The sequence below is a fragment of the Propithecus coquereli genome, unplaced genomic scaffold (genome assembly GCF_000956105.1).
Source record: "Propithecus coquereli isolate 6110/MARCELLA unplaced genomic scaffold, Pcoq_1.0 Scaffold82, whole genome shotgun sequence".
Classification (NCBI taxonomy): Eukaryota; Metazoa; Chordata; class Mammalia; order Primates; family Indriidae; genus Propithecus; species Propithecus coquereli.
The window spans coordinates 4,320,593-4,333,861 of NW_012154396.1; the positions used below are offsets into that span (position 1 = coordinate 4,320,593).

The 13,269-nt window shown below is 36.5% G+C and overlaps 1 protein-coding gene across 1 annotated transcript in view; it reads left to right on the forward strand.

The window, feature by feature from the left end:
* WDR75 (WD repeat domain 75) overlaps nucleotides 1-12,221 on the forward strand; it is a 30,325-nt gene extending 18,104 nt beyond the window's left edge. The window contains exons 9-21 of the mRNA XM_012663655.1: nucleotides 63-221; nucleotides 1,170-1,229; nucleotides 1,321-1,436; nucleotides 2,534-2,709; nucleotides 4,195-4,352; nucleotides 5,191-5,371; nucleotides 6,220-6,314; nucleotides 7,125-7,220; nucleotides 7,871-8,040; nucleotides 8,638-8,697; nucleotides 10,843-10,989; nucleotides 11,379-11,470; nucleotides 11,877-12,221. Coding sequence (XP_012519109.1) covers nucleotides 63-221; nucleotides 1,170-1,229; nucleotides 1,321-1,436; nucleotides 2,534-2,709; nucleotides 4,195-4,352; nucleotides 5,191-5,371; nucleotides 6,220-6,314; nucleotides 7,125-7,220; nucleotides 7,871-8,040; nucleotides 8,638-8,697; nucleotides 10,843-10,989; nucleotides 11,379-11,470; nucleotides 11,877-12,081 — 1,715 coding nt within the window. The 3' untranslated portion in view covers nucleotides 12,082-12,221. The remainder of the gene's footprint in view (nucleotides 1-62; nucleotides 222-1,169; nucleotides 1,230-1,320; nucleotides 1,437-2,533; nucleotides 2,710-4,194; nucleotides 4,353-5,190; nucleotides 5,372-6,219; nucleotides 6,315-7,124; nucleotides 7,221-7,870; nucleotides 8,041-8,637; nucleotides 8,698-10,842; nucleotides 10,990-11,378; nucleotides 11,471-11,876) is intronic.
* The last annotated feature ends 1,048 nt before the right edge of the window (nucleotides 12,222-13,269 follow it).

Here is a 13,269-nt window from a genome sequence, read left to right on the forward strand (position 1 = left end):
TATTTTTCTATTTTTTCCCCCCCAAAACACTATCCTTTCAAATTCTTTGGGTGGATATGAAGGCACCAGCCTGCTGAGTGGCGGCCGTGAATCTGTACTTGTAGAGTGGCGCGATTCAACAGAGAAGAATAAGGAATTTCTCCCCCGTTTAGGAGCTACTATTGAACATATCTCAGTCTCACCTGCAGGCGATTTATTCTGTACTTCTCACTCTGATAATAGTAAGTCTAAATTTTTTATTGTGAGGAAACGTAATTTGTATAATACCATATGTCACTTAGCATCTGTAGGGAAACAAAGAGACCTAAAACTAATTGAGTACTATAAGACTTCACAAGCTTTTTTTTCTCCCATTTCTCTTGTTTTTTCACCCCTCTTTACTTCCAAGGTCAGACAGGATCGGGCACGGTCAGGGAGGTATGGCCTCAGACCCTCTTTACTTCCAGATGCCACCAGAATCCAACAATTTCAAAATTGTTTTTATGAAAATGGAGGTCTAAGTGTATTTGGTTATTGTTGTGCCACTGACATTTTCAAAACCCTTTAGTGTGGGATGATGTGGAGAAGTAAAGGGAGGGTTTGGAAGTGGGCATTCATGCTTTCACAAATATAGTGGCATTTTCAAAAGCATGGTGTGATATTCTTTTTTGATACAGGCATTATCTTAGTTGGGAGTCCTGTGGATTCTGATAGAAATAGAGGCGGTCTTGTATTCCTGCAAAGTTTGCTCATCCTGTTAGTACTCAGCCTGGACCAGGGTCTCTTTGTAAATCTACTTCCATTTCCTTCAAAAAAGACCATAACTATGAGTAATACATTAGTGTGGCATGACTTATTTCAAAGTTAAACTATCTTTTTTTAGACATTCTCTCTGTCTTTCTTTATCTGTATATATTATATATGTAGTTTCTGAATTAACATTTAAAATGTATTTGTAGGCACACCTGATCAAACTTAAAGACTCCAAGAGAAAAGCTCTCATTCCCAATGCCTAGCTTTTCAACTAATTACAAAATACAGTCTTGATTTTCTAGTAACACTCCAAGTTAATTAAACTTACTGGGTAGTTTTGTATTCTGGCACATTTCAAAATGATATAAATTCAGGTGACTTCTTCACCTTGAGGTTCTAACCTATTTGTGTTTAAATATTTATTTTTTTACCCACAGAGATAATAGTGATTCACCGAAACCTTGAGGCATCTGCAGTCATTCAAGGCCTAGTGAAAGGTATTGCAGAACACTGTGGATTTGGGATCACGTACATTTTAAGAGTGAATATTTCTCTGATTTCAGCTATCGTTTGTCACTTCTTTGGCAGATAGGAGTATCTTCACCGGTTTGATGATTGATCCAAGAACTAAAGCTTTGGTTTTGAATGGAAAACCTGGCCACCTGCAGTTTTATTCTCTCCAAAGTGATAAGCAGTTATACAATGTAAGATTTTATCCATTAACTAGCCTTAAAACCAGTGAAGTTCTTTACCACTGGGGTCAAGTAATTTTGGTAGCTTCTAAAACAAGATCTTATGCCTGTGCTTACTTGACCACAGTCAGCATTATCTGTGGTTACTTAGTTCAGTTGTTTAGAGCATAATTCTAATGAGGCCACAGTTACAGATTATAGATAAACTAGTTGGCCATCATATACTTGCTCTCTTTCTGTTTCATTTTGTTTCACAATGCACTCCAATTAGCTGTCCCACACATCTGTGCTTTTTGAGTCATGGGGATAAGGAAACAAGAATATGTGGATTGATAATACAAATCTATGTGTTGTGATGGAATAGTATCATATTCACATACTGAAGATAAAATCTTCAGTGTAGATTAAAGAGGAATGCTGCTTGTAACCCTGATAAATGCAATCCAGTCCAGATATCCCACTTTTTTCTTGTGCCTCTAGATTCCTATCCTAGCAAATGTAACACCTTATCTCTTTCTCCATGGCCTTTTAAACCCTTCAAAGAAAGGAAGCTTATTAATCTTTAAACACTCACATCTTATGTAATTCCTGGAAATTGCAGGCACTTAGTACCCTTAGTATTAGGCACTTTATTTACTTAGTAAATAGGGGAAGAAAAAGGATTTTTACAAACAACCATAAACAAAATGCTGGTTTATTTACATTTCTTATCTTTGTTCACTTCATGAAGATTGTAAGTTTATCTCTGCTCTCCTTGTTTCTAGTGATGTGGAATGTAGCCTTGAGATTTTATATAAAGCTATTCGTTCTTAGAAACAAGAAAAAGCACTGCTTAAATTAACAATTCTGTTGTATCGTAATGGTTGTTAGTCATCACTAATAAGCAAGGTCATTGAAAAATAATTACCACCAAATTAGTACTATATAATGTGTTCCCATTTTTAATGGCAATTGTGAGATCCATAGTAACAATTAGGTAATTTTTATCTTTGTCTGAAAATCCATAGATACTAGAAGTTGTCTTGGATGTAGTTAATTATCATTCCTTGACTGCTTTGACATTTGTATTTACGTTAATAAACATTTCGGATTTGTTTCTAACCCCTCAGTTAGATATTATACAGCAAGAATATATCAATGATTATGGTCTGATCCAAATTGAGCTAACAAAGGCTGCATTTGGCTGCTTCGGTAACTGGCTTGCAACGGTGGAACAACGGCAAGAAAAGGAAACTGAGCTTGAATTGCAAATGAAACTGTGGCTATTTAGTAAGAAAACACAAGGGTAATACTACTTGTATAGAAACTTCTTAATTTCAAAGTATATGATATTTGACTTTCTGTTTTATGGTTTCAGTTGTCGGTCTTTAAGATGTTTCATTTGATAAGTTTAGATTCAGGGGTAGGGGAGGTGTTATTCTTACAATAAAACTTTTATTTTTAATTAAAGCTTTCTGCTCTGGGAAGGCATTGGTGTGCTCTAGGTCATTGGTCCCCAACCTTTTTGGCACCAGGGACTGGTTTCATGGAAGACGTTTTTTCCCATGGATCCGGGAGAGGGGCATGGTTTTGGGATGATCCAAGCACATTACATTTATTGTGCAGTCAAACCTCTCTGCTAATGATAATCTGTATTTGCAGCCACTCTCAAGCGCTAACATCACCGCCTGAGCTCCACCTCAGATCATCAGGCATTAGATTCTCATAAGGAGCGGGGAACCTAGATCCCTCACATGCACAGTTTATAGTAGGGTTCCCGCTCCTGTGAGAATCAACTGCCTGGCTGATCTGACAGGAGGCGGAGCTTGTGCAGTGATGCCAGCTTCACTTGCTTGAGGCCAGTCACCTCCTGCTGTGTGGCCTGGTTCGTAACAGGCCACAGACTGATACCAGTCTATGGCCTGGAGATTGAGGACTGCAGCTCTAGGTCATAGTGTCATCTCATTGCATAAATGAAGAAACATGGAATCCAGGATTAGAATCCAAACATTGACTTGCTCTTCCATTGATGTCGTATGTAGTAGCTTTGGAAAAGTCAGAACGTAGGCGGAGGTGTAGTATAGCAAGGGTGTTATGATTAGGTAAGGAACCCTCTGGTTTCTCCTACCATGGCTCTAATAACCATTTATCAAGTCTCTCCTGTGTGCCAAGAACTAGGCTTAGTGCTTTCATACCCATTGTCTTATTAATCTTCAAAAGAACCCTGTAAGATAAGCCCGTTGTCCACATTTTACAGGTGAGGAAATACGCCAAGAAAGATTAAGTGATTGTCCCTCGTCACCCCTCTTATAACCCATGCTTTTTTAAAACCAGGACACTATGCTGTCTTGGTGTTCTTTTAACAGCACAGTGCTAACAGAAGTTATCTTTCATTCACAGCACTGCCCTTTTAAGCTGGAAACAAGCTTTGAGAAGTAGTTTTTGTGACTGAGAATAGTAAATAATGACCTGGGCAGTTTGAATAAGTAGTCTTCTCTCTGTATTTTCTTGCCACAAGAGAGACTTTTCACAGCCATTCCATTTTTTGTTTATTTTCAAAACTCATCTGAGTTCTGTAGTCACACAAGGACACAGGTCATGTATTAGAAATCTTTGCATCCTGTGACCATTAGAATTAGAGCACTCAATTGTTTTTCATTCTAGGTGATAATCTATTAGTTGCCCATTCTTCAAGATGATATTATAAAATGTACAAAATGTAAGAAATTCTTAAACTCATGTGACAGTATTTGTCCTGATGTAGAATAATTTCTGGTTTCCTTCCTACTAGGTTTATTCTTAACACAAAGATTAACATGCCACATGAAGACCACATCACGGCTCTCTGTTTCTGTAATGCAGAAAAATCTGAGCAGCCCACCTTGGTTACAGCTAGTAAAGACGGCCACTTCAAAGTGTGGATATTAACAGATGATTCTGATATATATAGTAAGTCAATTAAATATAGTATGTTTAAAGTACACAATTTTAAAAATTGATAATATTTATCTCATGACTTGCATTCATTCTAGAAAGACATTTTCTACCTTGTTTAATTCTACAGGATATTGCTTAATTTTAATAGATTTAAGAGATTACATTTTCATGTCTTTTTTCCCCAAATTTGTACTTTTTAAATGGTATTCTTGATTAATCATGTACTGATAATTCTGGTTTTTGAGTATATAGTAAAAAGGGTTGTGGCCAGTAATCTTTTCACTGCTCCACTAGAGGGAGGTCAAGGTCTCTAGGAAGGGACATAAATTTCAAACCAGTCAATATTTTGTAGCAGTTCTAACTTAAAGAAGTTGTGGGGAGCAGGATTTTTTGGTTTTCGTCTTTGTTTCTTACTCCTTACTGCGTATAGTGTGCCTGTACAGCAGTGTCCTCTTACCTGCAGAGGATACATTCCAAAACCCCAAACAGATGCCTGAAACTGCAGATAGTCCTAAGCCCTGTATGTACTGTGATTTTTCCTATACACACATACCTATGATAAAGTTTAATTAATAAATTAAGCACAGTAAGAGATCAACAATAATAACTAATAATAAAATAGAATAATTACAACAGTCTACTGTATTAAAAGTTATGTAAGGGGGGGAGCGCATCTCTCTCTCTCTCTCAGAATATCTTGCTGTACTCTACTCACCTATTTCCAGACCACCACGTTTGACTCCTGATAACTGAAACTTCAAAAAGCAAAACCCCGTGGGTAAGGGGGGACTACTGTACTCTTATCCAACATTTATACCCTTTCTAAAAGTTATGGTTTATATTTCCACAGAAAAAGCTGTTGGCTGGACCTGTGACTTTGTGGGTAGTTATCACAAATATCAAGCCACTAACTGTTGTTTCTCTGAAGATGGCTCTTTACTAGCAGTTAGTTTTGAGGAAATAGTCACAATCTGGGATTCTGAAACATGGGAACTTAGATGTACATTTTGCCAGCGTGCTGGGAAAATAAGGTAGGTAAATCATTTGGAAAGTATGTAGTACTTTATTATTTATTCAAACAAATCTCTAAACTTTAGTAATCATTTTTGCTTTCTCCAAAGATAGCCTTATAGGTCAGTGGGACAAGTAGCTAATCAAAATAATAGGAAGCCTAAAATTCTGAGTACACAAACTTACGTGCTGACATTTCTAAAATCAGGATTAACATTTAATTTTTTGCCTACAGATTTTTTTCTTTGTAATAAATATTTTCATAGTTGTGCTACATAATAATCAAAGCTATACATAAGCATCAGTGGATCCAAACCATTCTTATTTTCTGTGCATTCCCATAAAAACTATGTCATGCTCAGACCTCATTGTTTCTGAGAAGGGCAGGGGAAAATAACAGCAACATCTTCAAGACTGCTTCAGGTGACTTGGTGTGAGGCCAGAATGGCAGGTGGCTAATGAAATTGTTTCTAATTCTCAAAATAATCTGATTGTGAATTTACTTTGTAAAACTTTCTTTACAACTCAGATTGCAAGTTTTCCTCTTCTAGGTAAAGAGCATAAAATAGGGTTTTTGTTAAATGATTTTGTAAATTGTACATACATTTTCTCTGTTTTGTGTTAATTGGTAGACTGCACAACAGAATTGGTCATCAGACCTGTTTTACGAAAGAAATAAAATAGCTAAATAAACCTTTCCTTTTGTATTTCTTAGTCCCTTTTTTCTTCAGGATATTATGAACAAAACATGTGTCTGTTTAAAAATCTGCATTGCGTAAAACTACTACAGTGCCTGGAAGCCTGCAGTCCTGTGTAACTAGATGTGCTAGAAGTGAGTGTTGCTAACTTCCTTATGGTTTTAATCTAGGCACCTTTGCTTTGGGAGATTGACATGTTCGAAGTATCTACTTGGTGCTACTGAAAATGGCATTCTTTGCTGTTGGAATCTGCTCAGTTGTGCATGTAAGATATGTTTTTGCTCTAAAGTGATTTGGCAAAACACACAGGGAGTTGACATTAAACTTTAGCATTATAGGACTTAGGGGTCATGTTTTCAGTTCTGTGCCCAGAGAATATATAATTTTTTCACATGACATAGCACTATATTTGGAGTACTAGGCATGTAATAGACATTAGTTATAAACTGCTTAATTGTTGGTAAGTCGGCTTCCATTATCCCAGCCTTTTCCACTGCTTTCGGTGTGTGCGACTTTCTGGTGCCCTCAGTAGTCTCCATCCTCAAGAATTTGAGGAACGTTTCACTAATTTGCAATGCATATTAACCTCTGTACCCCTGACAGCTTAAAATTTGAATGTAGTCTTCCATAGTCCTTCTAACAAGTGTGAACTTAGTGGCATTTTTCTCATTTGAGTGTGTGTTTGGAAGGCATGATAGTTGCTTGGTAATGAACATATGTGATGACTTGTTTTTATATTCTCTACAGTGACTCTGGTTAACAGTTTGCCCACATTTAGCAGTAGAAGAAAAGCACCAGACATAAATTTCAGCGAAATAATAAGCTTTTCATAATGTATAGAAGGAGTATTGAAGTTCTGCTTTGTTTTTCTGCTTCCTACCCCTCACTTAAGTGCAGCCTCCACAGATAATTTCAGTGTGTGTCCATGTGTTACTTAGAAGCATAAAATCCCTCTTTCTAAGAATAATAGATTGATTGTCACAATAAAGATTAGGAATACCACTTTAAATAACAAGTTTGAAAAAGCTTTTGGTAAATCTCTTCCGAGAAGTGAATCACCTTTTTTTCCCCCCAGTGGAGTGGAGTGCAAAATTAAATGTTAGAGTTATGGAACCTGATCCTAATTCAGAGAACATTGCTGCCGTCTCTCAGTCCTCAGTGGGTTCAGACTGTAAGTACAAACCATACTTTGATAGAAAGAGAAGATCTGTTACCTAAATTTTCTTTTTAACATCTTTAACATAATTCGAGTCAAGCCTGCCTTCAAGTCTGATGTTCATTTGAAGCTGTTTTGCCTGAGGCACTGCCCTTTCTTTCTTGCCCAAGGCCTCGTTATTGTGTACATTCATACTTAGTTCTGAGAGCTCCAAGACATTCTTTATTTTTCTACAGGCCAATTCCTACTAAGTCTTCAAGATCCAATAGAGATTGCACCTCTTGGAAGCATTCCCAACTCTCCCGAGAAGATTTAATTGGTCATCCTCTATGCTTTTAAAGCGATTTCTACATATTTCTTTTCTAGTACTTAGGACAAAATACTACTATAATAATATTTTGGTGTCTGTCGTCTGCAGTAGGCCCTGGTCTCTGGAGCAGGGATTCTTCTTTCTTTCTTTCATCTTCATAGCCCTCTTTCCTAACCTGCTTGGCACATAGAAGGCACCAGTGGATCCTTGTTGAATCAAAGCTTAAAACAATGATGACCTGGGCCATTTACTCAGTGGGATGAGTCCCAGGATTAGTGTGGTCTGCTTGCCAGTCTGAGACTAGAACTAACCTTTGCAGGCAAAACGTTATTGTGTCCCTGTTTTTTCCCTCTAGTGTTTATATTTAAACCTAGTGAGCCAAGGCCATTGTATATTCAAAAGAATATCTCTAGAGAGGAAGTCCAGTGGGGAGTGTTTGTTCCACGAGATGTCCCTGAATCATTCACCTCAGAAGCTTACCAGTGGCTGAACAGATCCCAGTTTTACTTCCTAACAAAATCACAGGTAACTGTCCCCACCGCAAGAAAGGCAGTCACTTTCTACATGCGATTTTAGAGAGTAATAGCCCAGGACTATTGGTGTGAGTTTGTTTCTGGGTGAAATAGTTTCACAAAAGGATTATTTCCCAAAAGACATTGTCTAATAGGCTCAGTAGAGCAGTATTACTGGTGCGACTATATTATTACCACTTTATTATTATTACCACTATATTATTACCCCACACCTTTGAGGTTCTTTAAGTATTGCTTGCATTAAGTCTGTGACAGCAAAAACAAAGACAACTATTTTAAATTGTTTATTAGCATGATTCATTTATTTTAAATTTTAGTGTTTGATGTGAATTAAAAGAAAATTTTGACTTCAGTGTGATAAGTCAGTTGTATTTTATTTCATTACTAGTTCTTAAATATCTTTCAGAATGTAATGTTGTAACGCTCACAGGGGTTATTAAGTTTTAAATCATTTATTCCTTTTCTGTGGTCAGATATATATAACAAAATGAAAAATTAACCTTCCTATTGTTTAACACCTTGTAACACCTTATTTAGATTTGTACTCTACAATTTATCTTTTGCATCATTGATTGATTTCTCTTTTCAGAGTTTATTGACATTCAGTACAAAGTCTCCAGAAGAAAAACTCACACCAACAAGCAAACAGGTAAGTTTTAGGGATTCATGGTACAGGCTGCATTGCCGCCTTAAAAAGATACAGTTATGTTTTAGAACTCATCTATGAGAAAAGTGTTTCACTTGGCCCTGAAACAGAATTTAAAATGCTTGTAAACTGTAATGCTTGTAAACTGATGTGCCTCTTTTGAAATTATTAATATAAGGCTCTTTTAAAATTGTTTTAATTTATAATACCAGTAATATATATATGCTTGTGATTCAAAAAGTCAAATAGTTCTACAAGGCTCTCCAAGAAAAGCTTCTACAACACCACTACTACCATGAAGACAGTCACTCCCAACTCTTAGCTGAAGGTTTTAATTTAACTCTGTATCTCAAAGAAACATGTTTACATTTCTAATTCTGGGTTTTTCAGATTTAGGTATTATCTGTTAACTCTGATCTATTGAAGCTAAAATTTTAGCTTTTTTTTTTTTAACACTACCACTCCCTGCATGTACACAGCACATACTTCCTATACTTGTCCCCGAATTTTCTCCATATAGATAAATTTTAAATTGGTTAGATTGGTATTCATTGTCATAGCCATGTAGTAGTACACAGATTGTTGTTCCTTTCTGTGACCAACTTTTTGTTTTCTCTGAAGTTAATGATTGCCTTCTTTTTACATTTGCTTAATTTTCTATTTACTTCTTACCTAATTCAACCCCAGACTCTACCCAAGTTGTGTAAGTCTTCTCAGTATTTTCAGACACATTAGGTATCCTTTCAAGTTATGAAGAAAGATTTCAAAGAGCCTTGTGACTTGCTTCAGTCTGGACTAGTTACTCTGTAAGGATGCACAGTAGTCATCTGGGGATCTACATTCACCATCACTCTGGAAATTTGTTTCACCTTGACTGTGTTAGGTCCCATAGTTTTCCTCTTTTCTTTGGTCGCTCCCTTGCTTTTGAAACACACTCTGTTAGTGCATCGGAAGTAAATTTAAGACCTTGCATGTTTGGAAATGTTCTTATTCTCTCCCACTTGATTGTGTATTATAGAGGTGTAAGTTGAAAATCACTTTCTCTTAGAACTTTGAAGGTTCTCTTGCTTTATAGCTTCTGGTATTACTAGAAGTCCAGTACCACTCTTATTCTTGATCCTTTGTCTGTAATTTGACTTATTTTCCTCTGAAAACTCATTGAACTCATTCAATAATTTTTTTATTGATCATTTGCTATATGCCAAGGACTGTTCTAGACAGTTGGGATACATTAGTGAGCAAAATAGTCAAGTCTCTAAACTTGTGGTGTCTGCAGTCTACAGGAAGACAGCCAGTAAACAACAAACATTAAGTAAAATATGGAGTATTTTAGAAGGTGATAATTATGGTGGGGCGGATAGAGGAAAAGGGGGCATGGGGTGCAGCTTGCAATTTTATTTTATTTTTTTTATTTCAGCATATTATGGGGGTACAGATGTTTAGGTTACGTATGTTGCCCTTGCCCCCCTGCAGCTTGCAATTTTAAATGGGGAAGTCTAGGTAGGCCTTATAGCAAAGACTTCGACTTTCCCTCTGAGTGAAATTTGGGGCCCTTTGGAGGGTTTTGAGTAGAGGACTAAGGAGGAATTAATTCCTTTTTCCCCCCTTATTTTCTCTGCTCTTTGTCTGCAACTCCTCTTATTTGGGGCTTGACCTTCTAGAATGAGGCTCTGATTTTCTTTGTTTTTGGTTTCATTTTGTTTTTTTGCCTGTTTTCTTTCTCTTTTCCAAGAGACTTCCTCATCTTTATCATCTTTTTTTCTCTTACATGGTCTGTTTCTATCACATTTTTGTTCTCAATCTGTTTTGGTCACTGCATTTCCTTTTAGAGGTTTTCCTCAGTATCTGATGATTCTTGGCTGTTCTGATTTAAAAGTAGGCAAAAAAGCCATTTGGAAATTATCTGCCTGTGTGAAACTTGCCCTCTGGCCTTCTATCTGTCTGAGCTATTTTATTGAGAAAAGCTCCAGTGTCATTACAGTTGACCCTTGAAAAACGTGGGGGTTAGGGGCACTCACCCCCCCACACACACAATTGAAATCTGCTTATAACTTTGACTCCCCAAAACCTTAACTACTAATAACATACTGTTGACCTAAAGCAGTTCCTCCTTTTTACTGAAATTCCCTTTATCTTAAATCCTTACAGCTGCTAGCGGAAGAAAGTCTTCCGACAACCCCATTTTATTTCATATTGGGAAAGCACAGGCAGCAGCAGGATGAAAAATCAAATGAAACTTCAGAGAATGAACTGGTACAACTACCCTTAACAGAAAACATACCTGCAATTAATGAGGTAAGCAATTATTAAAGTAAACCATGTGAAACAGATTAAATGCATTTAAAGCACCTTAGGTTGGAGTTTTTGTACAATATCTAACAGATAACATTTAAGTAATCATTTGTATGATGTAAAACGTTTCATACCCAAGCTAAATAGCATAATTTATAATTTGGGATTATTTTGGCCTAGACCTGGGGTGCCCAGAGAGGGGTAGTTGTGGACAGAAATGTAGGAAGGTGGAAATATGTTTTTCTTTGGTTTGGTTTTTCTGTGGGAAAAGCGTTTTCACGTTTGACTCTTGACATCTACAATAAAAGGTACTCAGTAAGGACATTGAAGGAACAGGCTGCTGAGAATAATCTTTTTATCCTTGCAATCCTATTTTTCTGTTTTTACTCTAGCTTCTTCACACTCCAGCCCATGTACTGCCACCTGCTTCTTTCCTGTGCTCCATGTTTGTAAATTCATTGCTGCTGTCCATAGAGACTAAAAGGTAAAGCAGTTCTTTAAATACGTTTAGATACTCTGTTTGGGGAAACAGGGTGGTTTGTGTTATCCTTTATTAGAGTATTCTACTGCATTTCTCTTTATTTCATAAGCTTTAAAATAGAGTTAAAGGATATAGGATTATTAAGTCAAGTAAAATACATTGAAAATGAGTCTCGGAAAAGGGATCTTTTGTGTGTGTGTGTTTTAAAAATTTGGTATATAATTCAAAATTACACTTTTATAAATTCACCTAAAGTTTTAATAACCCATGATTTTTAAAGTGCGCTCAATAATAAGAGTCTTCATTTACTTTGTTCATTCAATTATATTTCTAATAGGTGTCTTAAATTAGAAGGTTATTGTTTAAAAACATTTTCTAATGATATGTATATTTTATTCTGTTACTAAAGTGCTGAAGAAATTCCTGAAGATATAGATATGGAAGAAGAAAAAGAAAGTGATGACTCAGATGAAGAAAATGATTTTAGTGAAAAGATTCAGGATACAAATGACCCAGATTTAGGAGAAGATATTATACATCAGTTGTCAAAAGCTGAAGAAAAGGAACTGAGAAAATTCAGGAAAGTGGACTACAGCTGGATAGCTGCTCTTTAAGCCTTGGCGATAGGGGAGGGTTCTTGTACCTTACGTTTTTTATTGTATGTTGATACTCCAAAAACATCTATTTTAATGTTATTTCTGTTCTTAAAATAAAAAATATTGGCAGGCTTTACTTTTTTAAAAAACTGATAGTACAAAGGTATATCTGCATCGTGCTTTACAGTTACGGGGTACATTCATATATCACATGATCTCATTTTTTATTTTGAATCACACATCAGCCTTACGAAGTAGGTAAGTATACAGCATAACTGGGAGTTGAATTTATACAGCTGACATCCCTTTGGCTGCAATTTGGAAATAGAAGAAGTTTTGAAAATTGAAAGGCTTGGTTGATGTTAATTGTTTTGACACCAAAATTCATTTGGTGGCCAAATATGACCTGAACTGATGGGAAGTCCTGATACATTCCTCTTAGTGTATTTATTTCTCTTAGAGAAATTTAGAGTTGATTTGATTATGTAGTGTTCCACAGACCCCACCGAGGACAATAATATCAGATGCCTAAAATCTGAAAAATTCTAAACTCGCATCATCTGGCCCAAAGTCCCATTGCTATAAAAAAACAATCCAAATCCCCTCAGTTTTATGTTAAAGTAGTGAAGTTGCTACATCTTAACCACTTAACATTTTTAGCTTTCCAGTTTCCTGATATACTTCTATAAAATTTATATTAAAATGTTAACAAAAATAGGAAAGTGTACAAATCATAAGAGCACACACATCTCAATGAATGTTCACAGAATTGCTGCAAATGGCTTTTTAGTATATGCTGTAGACTGTTTATGTCCCCCCAAAATTCATATTTTGAAACCTAAACCCCAATGTGGTGGTATTTGGAGGTGGGGCCTTTGGAGGTGCTTAGGCCATGAGGGTGGAGCCCTTGTGAGTGGGATTATCGCCCTTATAAAAGAAGCCGGAGAGCTCTCTCACCTCTTCTGCCATGTGGGGACACAGCCAGAAGACAATTATCTGTGAACCAGAAAGCAGTCTTTCACCAAACATGAGATCTGCTGACACCTTTTTGTTGGATTTCCCAGCCTCCAAAACTGTGAGACATAAATTTCTGTTTATAAGCCACCCAGTCAAATTGTATACCATCACCACAATCAATTTTAGAACACTTAGATCACCACAAAACTGGTCATTTCTTTCAGCCTCCCCTACTGTACCCCCTAGGCA